The sequence below is a fragment of the Musa acuminata genome, chromosome BXJ3-8 (genome assembly GCF_036884655.1).
Source record: "Musa acuminata AAA Group cultivar baxijiao chromosome BXJ3-8, Cavendish_Baxijiao_AAA, whole genome shotgun sequence".
Taxonomy (NCBI): Eukaryota; Viridiplantae; Streptophyta; class Magnoliopsida; order Zingiberales; family Musaceae; genus Musa; species Musa acuminata.
In genome coordinates, this window is record NC_088356.1 from 40413508 (window position 1) to 40433145 (window position 19638).

At 37.9% G+C, this 19638-nt stretch overlaps 2 protein-coding genes across 2 annotated transcripts; both read right to left on the reverse strand.

Moving 5' to 3' along the window:
- Window positions 1–857: 857 nt before the first annotated feature.
- On the reverse strand, window positions 858–1946 carry LOC103975021 (protein GOS9). Its single transcript, XM_065162703.1, has 3 exons — window positions 1871–1946; window positions 1267–1455; window positions 858–1185 (listed from the first exon to the last, which is right to left on the reverse strand). Exons 1-3 carry the CDS (start codon window positions 1871–1873, stop codon window positions 949–951), a joined length of 429 nt encoding a protein of 142 aa, XP_065018775.1. The 5' UTR covers window positions 1874–1946; the 3' UTR covers window positions 858–948.
- Window positions 1947–18315: 16369 nt separating this feature from the next.
- LOC135644796 (protein GOS9-like) lies at window positions 18316–19409 on the reverse strand. Its single transcript, XM_065162711.1, has 3 exons — window positions 19334–19409; window positions 18730–18918; window positions 18316–18648 (listed from the first exon to the last, which is right to left on the reverse strand). The coding sequence occupies exons 1-3, from the start codon at window positions 19334–19336 to the stop codon at window positions 18412–18414; spliced, it is 429 nt and encodes a 142-aa protein (XP_065018783.1). The 5' UTR covers window positions 19337–19409; the 3' UTR covers window positions 18316–18411.
- Window positions 19410–19638: the final 229 nt, after the last annotated feature.

Below are 19638 nucleotides of genomic sequence, written 5' to 3' on the forward strand. Positions count from 1 at the left end.
TTAGTTTTATCTCCGATACTACTCAAGAAATGAAGTAATTAATTCTCATTTAATTTAAAAATAAAAATAATGTTGCAACGATGCATCATGTCCATCATTTTTCGTGCGAACACACATGCCCATGGTCATGCAAAATTTTCGGGCACACGATATCTCGTGCGAGCTTCCTTTTGCTAAAAGGTCGAAGAAGCTTCCTTTTCACAAGTAAGAGTGGGCCTTGCGCCTATCGATACCCTGTGTCATCTCTATCAATTCCTTTACATCCTCTTGTTTTTTCAGTGTTCTTCCCCACCCTTCAAGATACCTTTGCTTGGACACAAGCAAACCATGTCACATCCTCCGATCTTAGCCAAGTCTTCTTAGTTCCAAAAAGAGAGAGAGATAAAAGAGGGGAGGAAAGCCTCTCACCATTAGAGATGTGGAATAGTACAGGTAATTTGGAATCGTGGTATGTCATCCTTTAAGGAATGGTTGAGATATTTATAAGCTATTCATCTATAGCCTACATGCGTTGCATGAGACCATCCATTGGTCAAGCTCAATCATACGTGGCATCCTGGTAATATCGAGAATTAAAACTTCGTATTCCGCATCTTATCCATGTTATTCCAAAGCTGGTCTTAATGTGAATATTAACACAAGTCCTAGGAGTCTTAAAAAAACTATATATATATATATATATATATAAATAAATATATATATATATATATGTATATATGTATATATGTATATATATATATATATATACATGTATATATATGTATATATATATATATACATGTATATATATGTATATATATGTGACTTTATTTATTTTATTCAAACTGGACCTTTATTTATTTTATTCATGATAACGATGACAGTAACAGTTCATTTCAGTTCATTTATTATGGAGTCCAAGTATCAGCAAGACTCATTTATTGAAGCAGCAGTATCAGTCCAAGGGGTCTAGTTCGGTGCCAGGTAAACTCCGATGGCCTCAATCATTTCGCCCGCACGTCCAAAGAAGCCAATGATCTTACCCGAGACTAGCGGAACGGAGAAAGGTATTCCGCCACTGGAGCCGAAAGGTCCATAGCTGTCCTTGTTGGTCCTCAGCGTCAGGTTCCTCACCAGAGTTAATCCCCACATCGTATCCACAGACCCCTCGACGCCCACAAGATACTCGTCCTCTTGCAGAGAAATCTGAACAACGACACTTTTCTGTCATTGAGGTACAACCAATCGATAATGTTAATTAGGAGGAAGATGACGAAGTGGACGAACCACGTAGGGTTTGAAATCGATGCTGCCGAAGTGCTTGGTCTCCGTCTGATCATTACGGATGAAGGTGATCACGATGGCGTCGATGGCCTCTACGGCGCCAATCTTGATTTCGGTGATGCGGTCGGCAGCCCCCATGTCCCATTCAGACCCTCCGTTGCCACCCCACAGCCCCACCTTGATCTCTCCCGCCTGCACGCATGTACGACACCATCACGTTATATACCACCATGCATCAAAACCTTGCACAGCAGGAAATGGATCAAGAGAAAGAACCATTTGCATGTAGATATGGATGTGTGTGTGGAAAAGAAGAAGAAGAAGATGACGATGATGATGCACGTCCTTCCTCTGGGACCTATATTACATTGGCGGGCCCATAACCATCTTCCTCAAATAAAACGTTAAACGTGTAGTACCTACGTAAACGTGAAACTCGTGATCGCTACCTACACAAGTGCAACAACACAGTGCATGCAAATAAACGCCATTACGTTATAAACCATGCATCGAACCTTACACAGTGCAACAACACAGACACAATTTGCACAGCAAGAATGTATAAAGAGAACGAACGACGTCACGGAGGCAAAGCCTCCTCTCTCACCATTTGCAGACTCCTTTCTTTTGCACAGGAAGAAACTTAGGGAAGACGGTGGATGCTGCACGTCCTCCCTCTGGGAAGAGGATGGGGGTATTTGTAGCCCTCCAAGGTTAACATGTGCCTACATAAACGTGAATCTCGTGATCGACCCACATCAGGTTCTGCAAGCGATGAAGTCAAAAGAAACACCTACAAGGGCTGAATTGGAGATGATGATCCCTCTCCATCTCATCCTTCGTAACACTTGGGTGTCGGCCAAGGATGGAAGCTGAGGTACGTAAACGTGAATCTCATGGTCATCTTAGCCATCTCACGTTGGATGGCTTGGCAAGCATCTACGTCGCATATGTCCTTCCATGGCGGAAATGCTAAGCTGCACATTCTGCATGCAGAACCTTAAAGACTTGTGAGCGTACGAAAGTTTGGTGTATGGCTGCCAATCTTCACTCAAAGGGCCTGAACGTAGCATATAATGCATACTCCCTTCCCTTGTGCTCGTTCGGTCGACGGTACAGCTTTTAAGTGGTTTATTGGAATGGATGTCAGAATATAGCTTCATAGTTTACATCACCATTATTTATATTATCAAAAGAGTGTAATTTTTTCATTTCCAATCGTAATCATTTAATTTTTTTTTCTTCCTTCTTTCTTTCTGATTAAGATTAATTAATCTATAATCCTACCTACTTTTCTTATGAGTAAAAAATCATAGGATCTCGAAAACATACATAAATATAATTTTTTTAATTTAAATCGACTCTCTTGATGTAAATATAAGGCACATCACATGGTAATTTTTTATTTTTTCCTTTTTTTCCTTTTTTCTTGTTGTTTTTTATTTCTCCTTATAACGCACCAACAGCAATCCAACCCCCCCTTTTTTTTTCTCCCAGTTGGTGCCTTCTTTTGATTTTTTTTTTCTTCCATTCTTTTCTTTCACCGTTTTTTATTTATCCATATAACGCAGCAACAACAACCCACATTTTTTTTTCTTATTTCTTTGCACTTATTTTTTTCTTCTGGTTGGTGTCTTTCTTAGGTTTTCCCCCACATATTGGGTTCTATATCCATTTTAGATTTTAATTGTTTTTCGCTTTCATTCTTTCATTCTTTTCTTTTTTTTTTTGCTTCTCCTTATAACGTACCAACAACAAATATATATTTCTGCTTATAATTTTATATTTTATATTATCTTCATAGGTTACTTACTAAATATACATAGCTTTATCCTCTCAAACATATATCTGAAGTAATTGTAGTTTTTATTCATTTTAAAAAGATGATCGAGAACGTTTTTAAGTCTATTATTAAAATAGTTTACTTTGATGGAGGAGGTAAATATTAAGCTCTAACAATTAATCGCACATCATGTGCTATATAATATCTCAAGTCATCATCATAAATACCTCAATTATTTGACTTTGTTGAACGAAAGCACCGACATATAATCGAAACTGATATCATCCTCCTATACTGAGCCTCCATGTCATCAACCATTTGGTCAGCAGCCTTTCAAATTACAATCCACATCATTAACTATATACACACCCTAATCCTACAACACCAATCATAATTTTTAAGACTATTTCATAACAACCTCGAAACCTTTAAAAACTTGAAATATTTGATTGTTTATGTTATCCCTTATTGTGCCCCTATACTTCACACAAGTTAACACCAAGATCTTGGTCTTATATCTTCATCAAGTGTAAGTGAATCTTTCAAATTAAGCAAAACCCAGATGGATCCATTGCTAATATGAAGCACATCTAATGACTAAAGGGTTTACCAATGAGCATGTGTTGATTTTACGAAGATCTTTAGTCTAATTATTAAACCAATGATAATTCGACTCATCCTTAGTATGATTATCACTTAAGGATGGCATGCCTAATTAAATATTAACATTGCTTTCTTGCAAGAGATCTTAATTGAAATGTATTTAAGGACCAATTCGTGATTTAATTTACCCTCAATATCTAAACCAAGTATGTAAACTATAGAAAGGTTTTTATAGACTTTGCCAAACTCCAAAACTTGTTATACCATACATGGCTTACTTTTGCTCTTTATTTGTATGATAATAAAAGAGATGTACTATATATCCACTAGTTTATGTAGATAATATTATCATCAACGACAATAATTCCATGGATATCAAGCAATTTCTTAAATAATTGATAGATCAATTCTTCATCAAACACTTAGGAATCTTCAGTTATTTTTTGAGAATGAGAGTAACGTTCACAAAAAAATACCTTCCACATCTAGTATCACTTGATTATTTCATTTTCACTGCATGCCGTTTAGAACTTTTGACTGCATCTCATGATCGAATGCTTGTGGCAAACATTTGGATATGAGGTTATGAGAAAGGAAAAAAAAAAAAAACGGTTCCACTGGCTTTTACATGATCACTTTTGGGAGGATAATTATTTTACACGAAATGATGCAATGGCAGATGGAAACCCAACTCCAGAATATTTTGTACACCATCTCATTCATCTATAGAATTCAAAAGACATCCAAAAGAACTGTCGGCAAGAGAATATTAATCTAAATGATTGGGTGAGATGTGTTCCACTTTATCTATGACTGTCATATATAAAAAACAAAGCGAGTCTCTTGATGCAGAAACATGACCTTTCTTATTTGTTTGAGTAAAAGGCTGTTGTTTTGTGCATGACACAAGTTGTATTATAAACTCAAAACCCAATACATTCAGAAGAAAATTTTACTAATATCACCTATTTTGAAGTCCTAAATATTATGGAAAGTTATGGAGTGGATGACATTCATAATGTTGCTCTGATTTTTCTTCTCCTGTTGATACTTGACACCATGTTTTGAATAGAAATTTCTTCAAGAGGTGTGTGAGCTTTGATGGTAATGCTGTATGAAGATTCCAAGAACCTTGAGAAGGTCATCATTGTTGTCAAATCACATAATTGAGCGATCCATGGAACCAGAAAGTGGATCTGTTCCACCCAAAAATAATTTGGTACAAGGAGAGGATAAATGCGTGTGCACATAATAGTGTGTGGTGAGGAAGATGACTTGTGATTTGAGCATGCATTTTTAAGCCAACTTGACTGGGTAAGAGCTGAAATTGATGGTTGCTTATGAGAGATAGCCAATTGAATTCCGAAGCCAAGAAATGCTTTCCTATCAGTTCATCCATAACAGGCCAAACTAAGTATTGTTTGTGGTAGGCCACTCCAGCTCATGAAATAGTGAACACTGAAGGAGAAGGCACTGTTTGATTTGTCCTTCATGAAGCTTAAAAACAAACTGCAGGATTCTTTCAATTATGGAGGTTTTCACTCGTCCTCGGTAAAGGATTAGAGTTCAGAAACTTAGTCTTATCCTTCCATTCATTAGATTGTTTTTGATCCAAAACTTATTTTCTTTTATGAATTATAAGAAAAAGTAACTCTGCAGGATTCAACTATTCAAAAGAGCACTGTTTTTTTTCGGTACACTTCCATTTTTTTCAGCTAACCTCTGGTACATATAGAAATCTGTGTATTCTCTGAAAGAATGCAGAAGAACGTTGAAACACAAGTTGAAGAAGATGAATAAAAAGTAAAGAAGATGTCTACATGATCAAAACTATGCTGATCTAGAATCTATCAAGGGCTACTATTTCTGATTAATAGGTCATAGGCAACTTGGGATAGCTAAGGGAAAGTTTGACTCAAAGAAAACCTTGTAATATGTTATATTAAAAGATGCGGGTCCCAATAAGTTAGTGCACTATCTCATAAGGAATCATAGTATTTCTTTTCTATTAGAAAATATATGTATCATTAGAATCCAATTAAGCAGAATCCCGACGGGTCCGTTGCATGATATAAAGAATGATTAGTAGCCAAAGGGTTTCATCAACGACCTGGAGTTTACTTTACAGAGACTTTTAGTCCTGTAGTTAAACCCACAATAATTCGGCTTATTCTAAGTTTGGCCATCTCTAGAGACTAGCACTTACGACAACTGGACATTAACAATGCCTTTTTACAGGAGACTCTAACTGAAGATGTCTTTATGCAGCAACCCCTTGGCTTTGTTCATCACTAGTATCCGAGACATGTTTGCAAATTATAAAAAGTCATTTATGGACTCCGTCAAGCTCCAAAAGATTGGTATACTGAACTTGGATCGCTTCTGATATTAATTGGCTTCATCAACTCTAAGTCTGATACCTCTTTATTCCTACGACAACAACATGAAAATATAATATATCTTCTAATATATGTAGATGATATTATTGTTACAGGCAATGATCCCTTGGAGATTAAGATATTTTTAAAACAATTGGCTGATCAATTTTCCCTCAAAGATTTAGGACCCTTGAGTTACTTTCTGGGAATAGAAGCAACATTTACATCCTCAGGCCTCCTCCTCTCATAGAGAAAGTATATTCAAGACTTATTGTCAAAGATAAATATGCAGTATGTGAAAGAAGTTGCTACTCCTCTCTCTACTAGTGAATCACTCAAATTATGTGATGGCAACCCTCCACGGACTCAACTCAATATCGACAAGTACTTAGCTCCTTATAGTACTTGGCTCTCACCCGTAAAGATATCTCATTTGCAGTCAACAAATTATCTCAATACATGCACCAGCCTTCTGCTATGCATAGGTTTGCGGTTAAACAAATTTTGCGGTATCTTAAAGGGAACCTTAATCATGGTCTCTTTCTCCACAAAACCATTCAACTTCATCTCCATGCCTTTGTTGATGCTAATTGGGCGGGAAACTTTGATGATAGAACCTTCACGTCAGGGTATGTCGTCTTTCTTGGGTCTATTCCAATCAGTTGGAGTTCTAAGAAGTAAAAGATAGTGGCCCGGTCTACAACTGAAGCTGAATATCGTGATCTTGCTACCACCACTACTGAACTCAATTGAGTCACAAATCTCCTTAAGGAACTCAAAGTCAGTTCTACCCATACTCCTACAATATATTGTGATAATGTTGGAGCTACCTACTTATGTGTCAATCCAGTGTTCCACTCACGCATGAAACACATTGCTATTAACTTTCACTTCGTGTCAGATCAAGTTGTCAGACATCAACTTCGTGTCTCTCATGTCCATACGGTTGATTAACTAGCAGACTCACTCACGAAGCCTTTAGCTCGCAAACTATTTTTGTTGCATCAGTCCAAGATCGGTATCCTTGACAGGAGCTCGATCTTGCGAAGATAACAGAGAGATTTCCTCAACTGCATAGCAGATGAGATTTCCTCAATTGCATGAGGCAATCTCTCTGCTCAGTTAAAGAAATCTTATCTTTCACCATGTATAAATGGACTTAATATGATACTAATTGTAATGTGCTTTTCTTCATTATCTCATTTCTTTAAGAAATCTGTGTATTCTTTGAAAGAATGCAGGAGAATGTCGAAACACAAGTTGAAGAAGATGAATAAAATGTAAAGAAGATGTCTATATGATCAAAACTATGTTGATCTAGAAACTATGAAGGGCTACTATTTCTGATTAATGGGTCATAGTCAAATTGGGATAGCTAAGGGGAAGTTTGACTCAAATAAAACCTTGTAATATGTTATATTAAATATAGAAATGATCTTTTATGTCATGATTGAAATCAATATCTCTGTTTTGATCTGCAAGGGCACTATCTTTAGATCCAAGATAAGAGTTGAGAGAGAGACTAATCTTTCAACTGAGATGCACAATCTTATTCAGTCCCTAGGTCCTAAGGCACCATCTTTAGATCCAAGATAAGAGTAGAGGTTTATGATAAGTACTAGGAGAGTTCCTCCCATCAATATTATCTCCATCTTTAGATCCAAGATAAGAGTAGAGGTTTAGGATAAGTACTAGGAGAGTTCCTCCCATCAATATTATCTCCTAAAGAATCCTAGTATTTCTTTTATATTAGCTAATATATATTATCATAATCCAATTAGCTATATTATATATATCATATTCAATTATAAAAAGCCACAAAATCTAACTACATGATTAAAACTATGCTAATCTAAACCTTGTATCCTATGTATCGCCAATGTTGAGATGTGCAATTGCTTCGCTTGTTGATGGTAGCCTTCCAACATAATGAACACCTGTTGATGGTACCAATACCTTGATTCGAGCTATGAAGATACCTGTCACGACCCGAGCCTTATAGGCTAACTGGCTAATAACTCAATTTGGTCTATACCACTAACCAAAATGCTAAAGCTAAAGTTTATGTAGTACACTCATTAGACCCATATAACCATAATCTGTTTGATCCGAGCCTGATGGGTTACCTGAATAATAACTCTATTTGATCCATACTACTAACCAAAAATTTTAAATTGAAGTTAATATTGTATACTCATTAGACGCATATGAGCCAATCATAATCCTTGCCCACTTCCGATATGGAACTAATTGGGGTGTTACAATACATACATTAACAACCATCATATGAAGAACACATTGACAGAGGCTTTTTGCATTTAACATGATTTTATATATCCTTTTTATTGCTACAAAAGGGTCTAACTTTTGGTTTAGAATTTTATGAGAAAAATAAGTTTGATATTCAAGTCAAGACTTCGACCCATTTCTCGATGTATGAAGCAGGGCAGTATGATTCTGACATCCACTAACATACTACTCTTTCAACTAAAGAGGAATTTAATTGAAGTAGACTTCACTGATACATTGATACAAGTAATCTTACCTAAAAGATTTGGGTACCCTGCATTATTCATCCGCAAAGAATTAACCTAGATGCAATCTTATTTACATCCTAAAGAGTTTATAAAAGATTAAATTAATTAGATCAAAAAATGAGTTACGAACAAGTTCTAACATCTCACAATTATAAGTAATTTAGCATATATTAGATGTGTAAGAGAGAAAAAAAAAAAAGAAGGAAAACTAAGAACGATTAAAGAATAGTTGTAAATCCATAAATGACTAGTGTCGGGTGAATTGGTAAGTCCTGTAGACTTTATATGTGAACTTATGAATCTAATTTTGTTGGGAAATACCTATTAAAGCGGAATATTCTTTTCCATCTTTGTGTATCAAAATGGGTTCCTCATCAAAATACCAACTTGATATCCAAATGAAAATATCAACCAGCACAACATAAACAATAGAGCAAAAATCAATCACACAGTGAGACCAAATCTTTTTAACGTGGAAAACCCAATGTGGGAAAAACCACAGGACCGTAGTCCACCTCAAACTTCCACTATCAATAATAATGATAACAGGTTTACAGTAGATCTTCTCTAGAATAACTAGAGGATCAGTATAACATTAAGAATATAGATCTTGGCTCTAGCATATCATCAGATCTCCTCAAAAGAGAATTCTAGGTCTCACAGAGTGGATATCATAGGAAAGTACCTTAGAGAGGGTAAACTATAGATCAACACCGTTAGGATTGTAGAGTTTGCTGTAAGGATTCTCCACATAAAATTTGGGCCAAAACTGACAACGTTTGGCCACCGATCGTCAAATAGAAAACTCAAAAACCTTACTTTCTCTCTCCTCTTTTCTCTGCACATCGCCACACGCTGCACGCTTTCACTGTGCACACACACACACTATCATCACTCAATTTTGCCCTTTCTCTCTTGATTTCTTTGATTTGGGCTCATGGCCAAAATTTGTCCAAGCCCACATATGGGCTGGACCCAACAAATTTTACCCTCCATAGGTATCTTTATTAGTACGAAGAGTAAGTTGCCCTGCGTTGGTAGTCTACCACAAGTTTTTCGATGCCAGTAAGGTGTTCATTATAATGGTTGATGTCAAGGTTAATATGCAAATGCAACCAAGCTTGGAGTATTATTTTTCCCTTAATAAAGTTATAATTATGATAAAATTAGAGCTCAAATCATGAAAAATATTATGGTAATGATGATTGGTTAACAACCTCATAAGAGTGGCCACCATAGCCTCTATAGTGATCGGCCTTGTGAGTACGTTATTTCTATGATATCTATGATGTCACCAACATGAATAGTAATGTTGGTGATAATGCGAGCAAGACCACCCATGTTGGGAACATTTAAAATATGCATTGAGAGTATAAAACATATTTTAAATGTGCTTTGAGGGTTGATAATTTTTTTTCAAATCTTATTTAGTTTGGATGATGCATCGCAAATATCCAAATGCTAATGATAATGAAATTTTTCAAAAATTTTAAAGTATTCTATGATATCATCTAAAAACATAAGATTATCATTATATAATAGATATCACAACCCTCATTTTCTCTCCCATTTTCTTGATTTTTATTATCGCTAACTCCTCTCAAATGTCTTATATATGAAATACTATTTATTTCTTTTTAAACATTTTATTATTATGATTATATTTTATATTTTTTATAAACATGGGTCATACATAAAATTTTGTAATATTACATATATTCATTTATTTTATTTATTTAAATAAAAATATGTAATTATTTTCAAATACATATTAAAAATATTAGAAGGTTAAATTTTATCATATAATATTTATTGAACTTTTAAAATATAATCTTACCAAATAATATTTATGTCAATGTATATTTACGATCCAATTTTAAGCTATTATTTATCAAATACTCAAGACATTCCAATAACTATATATTCATTCATAAATATATATTAAAATATAAATATATTTCCAAACATAATCACCACGCAATCAAACATACATATTGTAAACGAGCATTCAGTAAAGAAAGGAGAGAGGACCTGTCTCTTAGAGAGGTGTTCATTGGGTGGGAGAAGAAGAAAGAGAGTAGAGAAGAAGAAAAAGAAAAAACAAACGGATCTTAGTACCCCGGAGAGAGAGAGAAAGAGTACTTAGGACTTGTTGCATATCCTCCTCTAGGGATGGGTTGGTAGTATTTATTAATAGAAGATAAGATTTTTTCAACTATATCTCTCTACTTTGTTGAGGGAAATCCTCCCTCCTAATCTGTATAAATAGGAGAGGGACATATTAATACATTCAAACTTATTCAGTAATTTCTTTTCTATCTTTTTTCTAACATGTTATCATAGCATTCTCCCTTGTGGGCGGATGTAGGCAGCTCTGCCGAAGTGTTCTGCTGCTCCTCTGGGTGTCGGTGAGGAAGTCGGAAGGATTAGTGTTGACTTTCTTTCTCCACTGCAGTTTCTCCCCATCCTCCTCCCCTTTCGGCCCTTCTTTCCCTTCACCGGTCACCATCACCACCACCGCCGACTGTGGCGTCTGTTTCTCTCACAAGAAAAGCAAGAACCGAAGCTCCCGCGGCCTGCAGCAGCCGACGCCAACCTCTCTGCCTTGACGCAACTCCGCGACCGCTTCCTGGCCAGCAGTAGCTGCTGGCGCACAACCCGAACCAGAGCGAGATTCCTCGCCATTGCGAAGATCTCCTTCCGCCCAAGTATATTGGGAAGAACATCTTTAGAAGGACTGCTCCCTGCAGATAGAAGACCAGTGATTCCTCTCCCGCTGCCTCCTCTTTCCTGCCCAGCTGGAAAGGGCAGCGCCGCTGCTTACCTCTCCTCCGGTGCCTGCAGGCTTCTTCTTCTGCCTCTCCGACTCTTACACCCACTGTCTCTCGGAGCACCGCAGCTGGTCCAAACTCACCGACCGCTCGGCCACCTCCCGCCCTCGCAAGAACCTCGCCTACTTTCGCGTCCGCTATGCTGCCATGGTGGCCGCCGTCCTCCATTTGCCCGAAACGTTGCCTCCGTAGCACCAGCCCCCACCAGTCTTCTTTGCCATGGTGGCAGCTTCCTCTGCTGTTGCCACTTCCAGGCTCCCCGCCGTAGTTTCTCTGCCGCAGTAGTCTTCACTGCCACAGCAATCTTCGCTGCAGCAGTAGTTTTCAGCAGCTTCTGAAGCCGCAGCAATTTGTAGCAGCTGAAGTCTTCAGCAGCAGTCTTCGCTGCCGCAGCAATCTTCGCTGTAGCAGCAGTCTTCAGCAGCTGTAACAACTTCTGCAGCCACAGCCGCAGCTGCAGGAAGCATCCGCAGCTGCAGCATCAGCAGCCGCAGTGATCTGCAGCTGCAGCAGCAGGTACTCTTCTCACACATTTCCTCCCCCACTTCCTCCATCTACCGTGAAGCACTGCTGTAAAAAAAAAAAAAAGGCGGGGGGGCTGGGTTGACTTCGTTATCTTCTTCTTCTGATATTACAGATCCTAATTCTGCAGGGACTCATAGTTCTTCTCCTACCGGGCTTATCTCCATCAATACTGCCACACTAATCCCTTTCAAGTTATCAAAGGGTAGCAGCCATGGGTCATAGCAGGCTCAATTTTCTAATCTCTTATTTGGATACGACTTGCTAGGTTACATTGACGACTCTTTCAATTGTCTACCAGCCATGCTCAAACATCCCCGGATAATCTAGTCCAGTACCTAATCTAGCTCACAAACTGTGGCTGCGCCAAGATCGTCTCATCCTCCAAGCTATTCAAGCCTCAGTTGCTGGATCCGCCGCTCCATTGATTTCTGCATGTGTGACTGTTGCCGATACGTGATCTAAACTACAAACAATCTTGGTGAATCATTTGCGTATTCGCAAGCTTAGTCTTCTATCCAAGCTGATGGTGACCAAACAAGAGGAAAGTACTATCACTGATTATCTACAAAATATCAAAGTTATCATCGATGACTTGACTTTAATAGGTCATTCCCTATGTGACGAGGAGATCATCATCCATACCCTAAATGTTCTTGGAAACGATTACAAGGAATTGGCAGTTGCAATTCAGGCACGTGACTCGCCAGTATCCTTTGAAGAACTTTATGACAAGTTGACTAACTATGAGATATATTTGAAGCGTGCGGACAAAATGCCCGGACTATCTATCACAGCTCAAGTCAGTTATAAGTCTAAGAGGAAGAACACTCGGTACCCTCCGAACATCACCAAAGGTATTCTTGATCCTATGGGTCCCATGCAACACCCCCCTTATCCTCCTAACTTCTCGCAAAGTGGCAACCTCGATACTCGTCCACCTTGGCATCCTACCCCTTCAAGCCACCAACGATGGGTAGTCTGCTAGCCGTGTAATAAAATCGGACACTCCGCTAAAGTTTGTCGGTCTCGACCCCGCCTTCCTGCTCCGTCACACTGGCCTCAAGCAAATCTTCTCACTACTCCGATGACTAGCCAGCCCAACTAGATTGTGGACTTTGACGCCTCCCATCACAATACCTCTGATCTTCAGAATTTGTCTCTCCACAATCCCTATAGTGGCGATGAAAATATCATCATCGGTGACGGTAATGAAGTTCCAATAACTCATATTGGTTCCACAACGTTTACTTCTGATACTACTACATTTACACTCGATAATATTTTTTGCGCCCCTAATATTAAACGCAACCTTATTTCTATTTCTCAATTTTGTAAAAATAACAATACTTCAATTGAATTCTTTCCTGATTCCATTCTTGTTAAGGACTTAAGTACGGGGGCATCCTTGGTCTAGGGCCCGAATAGAGGAAACATTTACGAATGGACGTGAGCTCCACAAATAACCCAGCCCACTGTTCATTCTTCCGTTGCGGCTCCAATTGATATGTGGCATCATCATCTTGGTCATCCCTCATCCCTTATTCAGCATAAATTATTTTCTAGTTTCTCTCTTTCTATTTCTAAATCGCATAGCTCTATAATGCATTGTGATGCATGTTATAGTAATAAAAGTTATCGACAGCCATTTGGCTCATATTCCATTTCCACCTCTAAACCATTTAAAATCATTTATACAGATTTTTGGGGCCCTGCACTAAACATATCTTTTGATAAATTCAGATTTTATGTCATTTTTGTAGATCACTTCACTAAGTACACATGGTTATATCCTCTTCACCAGAAATCTGACATTTCGACAGTCTTTCCCACTTTTTGAAAGTTGGTCGAAAATCACTTTCAGTCTACCATCAAAACGGTTTACTCTGATGGTGGCAGTGAATATCAAGCCCCGGCGTCCTATCTCTCAGCTTATGGTATCCAACACCTCAAGTCTCCCCCGCATACTCCTCAACTTGTTGGATCCGCTGAACGTAAACATCAGCATATAGTAGAAACTTTGGCTCACACTTATCCATCAGGCCTCCATGCCTTCAAACTATTGGACGGTAGCTTTTCAAACTATCGTCTACCTTATTAATAGAATGCCTACGCTAGTCCTACAATACCAATCCCCCTTTGACACACTATTTCACAAACCCTCAAACCTTCGTAAACTTAGAGTATTTGGTTGTCTATGTTATCCATGGTTGCATCCCTATGCCTTTCACAAGTTAACATCACAATCTAATACATGCGTTTTTATAAATAACTCTTTTGAACATAATGCTTTCCACTGCTATAATCTCCACACTCACAAAATTTTTAAATCACGTCACATTATTTTTGTTGAGTTTATTTTTTCTTTTCACAACCATACGTCTCCTACCATGCATACCACCTCATTAACCATTTCTCATTGGGGTATACCTCTGATCCAACCGGACGAGCCTCCCATGACATCGTCCAGTCCCTCCTCTCATGATCTACACTATTCCACTCCTCCGGTTCAGCAATTGCTCATTACTACTGCACTTCTTTCTTCTCCAACTATTGAGGTACTTAGTTTAGGATCACAATTGTTATATGTGCCTTCTTCTCGGCCAAGTGACCCAAATGTACCTCCACCTTACCTAGCATGTGTTAATGACTCTAACCGCTTCTTCCAACAACATAAACTCACGGTCCCGTAGTCTCGACCATCCTTTGACCACATGCTCTAAGAGTGGTATTTTCGAACCGCGTCAGGTCCTTGATCTTCATGCTATCGTCGATTCCTCATCCACCACCGTTGAACCCACCACCTTCACTCAAGCCCAAAAATCTCTGCATTGGCATACCACCATGTGTGAGGAATATAATGCCCTCCTCCATAACTCAATATGGGATTTAGTACCCTTTCATAATTCATAAAACATCATTAGGTGTAAGTGGGTTTTTCGAGTTAAACGGAACCTTGATGGCTCTATTGCCCAATATAAGGCACGCCTCGTCGCCAAAGGGTTTTATCAAATACTTGGAGTTGATTTCACAAAGACATTTAGTCTCATTGTTAAGCCCACTATAATTAGACTTATCCTGAGTTTGACCACCACTAAGGGTTGGCAATTACGCCAATTGGATGTTAATAATGCCTTTTTACAGGGGACTCTAACTGAAGATATATTTATGCACCAACCTCCTAGTTTCACTCATCCTTAATATCCAAGGCATGTCTTCAAACTTCGAAAAGCTATTTATGGACTTCATCAGGCTCTAAGAGCTTGGTACACTAAACTTGGCTCTTTTCTAAATTCAGTTGACTTTCTCAACTCCAAATCTGATTCCTCATTATTCTTACAACAACACCATAGCGACACAATATATATTCTGGTATATGTGGATGACATCATTATCATAGGTAACAACCCTACAAAAATCCAATTGTTTATCGAACAGTTGGCAGCTCGATTCTCGCTCAAAGATCTAGGACCCCTAAATTACTTTTTGGATGTCGAGACTACATTCACATCTTCCGGTCTCTTTCTATCATGAAGAAGATACATTCAAGATTTATTGTCCAAAATAAACATGCTGGACGCAAATGTGGTTACCACTCCTCTATCTACTAGTAGCTCTCTCAAATTATCTGATGGAAGTCTTACTACGAAACCCACTCAATACCGACAAGTCGTTGGTTCCCTACAGTACTTAGCTCTCACCTATCCCGATATCTCATTTGCAGTCAACAAATTATCACAGTTTATGCAGAGGTCATCTACTATGCATTGGTCTGCAGTCAAACGAATTCTACGATATCTTAAGAGGACCCTCAATCATGGTCTCTTTGTTCGTAAATACTCTCCACTTCAGCTTCATGCCTTTACCAATGCTGATTGGGCAGGCAACTTTGATGATAGAATATCCACATCGAGGTATATTGTCTTCCTTGGCACTAATCCAATCAGTTGAAATTTTAAGAACAAAAGATAGTTGCAAGTTCTACAACTGAAGCTGAATATTGTGTCATCGCCACTGTCACTACAGAACTCAATTGGCTCAAAAATCTGCTCAAGAAACTCAACATTAACGCCACTCCTATAATATATTGTAATAATATCGTAGCTACCTATCTGTGCGCTAATCCGGTGTTCCACTCTCTCATGAAACATATTGCTATTGACTTCTATTTTGTGCGAGATCAAGTTGTTCGCCGTCAACTACGAGTTTCTCATGTCCATTTGGCTAATCAGTTAGTCGACTCACTCACAAAGCCTCTCGCTCGTGAACTTTTTACATTACAACGATCCAAGATTGGTATCCTTGATAGGAGCAACATCTTGTGGGGATATGATAGCAGATAAGATATCCCCAACTATATAAGAAAATCTATCTACTGTGTTGACAGAAATCCTCTATTCTATTTCGTTTTTAACATCTTGTGGGGACTTTTTAAAGCATTCAAACTTCTTTAGTAATTTCCTTTCTATTTCGTTTCTAACATTTATAGGCTATTCACCTATAGCCTACATGTGTTGCATGAGTCTATTCATTCGTCAAGCTCAATTATACGTAACATCCTGGAAATACTAAGAAGTCAAACTTCACATTCCACGTCCTGTCCACAACAGTCCAAACTAATCTTAATGTGAATATTAATGCAAGTTCTTAGCTGGGAGTCTTATATATATATATATATATATATATATATATATATATATATATATATATTATCATTAAAAAGGGCCTTGCCTTGACTTGTGAATCATTTTGAATTTCGAGCTTGTACCTTCTCTACATCCATAATTTTACACCAATACTTACGATGATACTTTTTTTGTTGTATCATTATTTATACATTTATATTTTATCTTATGTGAAATGTTACATAAAAATATAACTAATACACATCATATAGACTCATATATGAGTATTAAGGAAATATTTATGGGTGAAAAGATTTGAAAATAAAAATAAAATAATAATATATTGGTTAACTTATAATGAATCATGATAAATTTAAGTTTTTTTTAGTTGAATTGATCTCAATCTCATGAATGTTAATCATCCTAACCAACTGAAAACACATTATCAGTTTAAAAATTATCAACAAAAGAACTATATGTCTTAATAAATTTAAGTTGGATTGAATTATTGTCAAATCTAAATATAAATATTAATCAATTTGACTTAAACGTACCATTATTCAATTTTCTAACTTAGTATCAGATAGTTATTCTAAATGAGTGAAAATTTTATAAAAATATATGCAGCTGAATAGATAATATATTATCTTTAATTCATAATTTAATAAACTTACATCTTTGGATTGAATTAATGTTCAATCTTATATATATAACATGATTAATTTGACTCATTAGTAGGTTTTTATATTGTAAATCAAGAGACAACTCTTTACGAGCTTCTATCATTCACAAAAGCTTCATGAGTTTTATCTCCGATACTACTCAAGAAATGAAGTAATTAATTCTCATTTAATTTAAAAATAAAATTAATGTGGCAATGATGCATCATGTCCATCATTTTTCGTGCGAACACACATGCCCATGGTCATGCAAAAGTTTCAGGCACACTTTATCTCGTGCGAGCTTCCTTTTGCTAAAGGGTCGAAGAAGCTTCCTTTTCCCAAGTAGTGGGCCTCGCGCCTATCGATACCCTGTGCCATCTCTATCAATCCCTTTACATCCTCTTATTTTTTTAGTTTTCTTCCCCACCCTTCAAGATACCTTTGCTCGGACACAAGCAAACCATGTCACCTCCTCCGATCTTAGCCAAGTCTTCTTAGTTCCAAAGAGAGAGAGAAAAGAGGGGAGGAAAGCCTCTCACCATTAGAGATGTGGAATAGTATAGGTAATTTGGAAACGTGGTATGTCATCCTCTAAGGAACGGTTGAGATATTTATAAGCTATTCATCTATAGCCTACATGCATTGCATGAGACCATCCATTGGTCAAGCTCAATTATACGTGGCATCCCGGTAATATCGAGAAGTAAAACTTCGCATTCCGCACCCTGTCCATGTTATTCCAAAGCTGGTCTTAATGTGAATATTAACACAAGTCCTAGGAGTCTTAAAAAAACTATATATATGTATATATATATATATATATGTATATATGTATATATATATATATGTATGTATATATGTATATGTATATATGTATATACATATATATGTATATATGTATATGTATATATATACATATATACATATATACATATATACATATATACACACATATATATATATATATATATATATATATATATATATATATATATATACACGTATATATATGTATATATATGTGACTTTATTTATTTTATTCAAACTGGACCTTTATTTATTTTATTCATGATAACCTCCAACTTTGACTACAAGGAGGAGACGGAGGGAGTACGATGACAGTAACAATTCATTTCAGTTCATTTATTATGGAGTCCAAGTATCAGCAAGACTCATTTATTGAAGCAGCAGTATCAGTCCAAGGGGTCTAGTTCGGTGCCAGGTAAACTCCGATGGCCTCAATCATTTCGCCCGCACGTCCAAAGAAGCCAATGATCTTACCCGAGACTAGCGGAACGGAGAAAGGTATTCCGCCACTGGAGCCGAAAGGTCCATAGCTGTCCTTGTTGGTCCTCAGCGTCAGGTTCCTCACCAGAGTTAATCCCCACATCGTATCCACAGACCCCTCGACGCCCACAAGATACTCGTCCTCTTGCAGAGAAATCTGAACAACGACACTTTTCTGTCATTGAGGTACAACCAATCGATAATGTTAATTAGGAGGAAGATGACGAAGTGGACGAACCACGTAGGGTTTGAAATCGATGCTGCCGAAGTGCTTGGTCTCCGTCTGATCATTACGGATGAAGGTGATCACGATGGCGTCGATGGCCTCTACGGCGCCAATCTTGATTTCGGTGATGCGGTCGGCAGCCCCCATGTCCCATTCAGACCCTCCGTTGCCACCCCACAGCCCCACCTTGATCTCTCCCGCCTGCACGCATGCACGACACCATCACGTTATATACCACCATGCATCAAAACCTTGCACAGCAGGAAATGGATCAAGAGAAAGAACCATTTGCATGTAGATATGGATGTGTGTGTGGACAAGAAGAAGAAGAAGATGACGATGATGATGCACGTCCTTCCTCTGGGACCTATATTACATTGGCGGGCCCATAACCATCTTCCTCAAATAAAACGTTAAACGTGTAGTACCTACGTAAACGTGAAACTCGTGATCGCTACCTACACAAGTGCAACAACACAGTGCATGCAAATAAACGCCATTACGTTATAAACCATGCATCGAACCTTACACAGTGCAACAACACAGACACAACTTGCACAGCAAGAATGTATAAAGAGAACGAACGACGTCACGGAGGCAAAGCCTCCTCTCTCACCATTTGCAGACTCCTTTCTTTTGCACAGGAAGAAACTTAGGGAAGACGGTGGATGCTGCACGTCCTCCCTCTGGGAAGAGGATGGGGGTATTTGTAGCCCTCCAAGGTTAACATGTGCCTACATAAACGTGAATCTCGTGATCGACCCACATCAGGTTCTGCAAGCGATGAAGTCAAAAGAAACACCTACAAGGGCTGAATTGGAGATGATGATCCCTCTCCATCTCATCCTTCGTAACACTTGGGTGTCGGCCAAGGATGGAAGCTGAGGTACGTAAACGTGAATCTCATGGTCATCTTAGCCA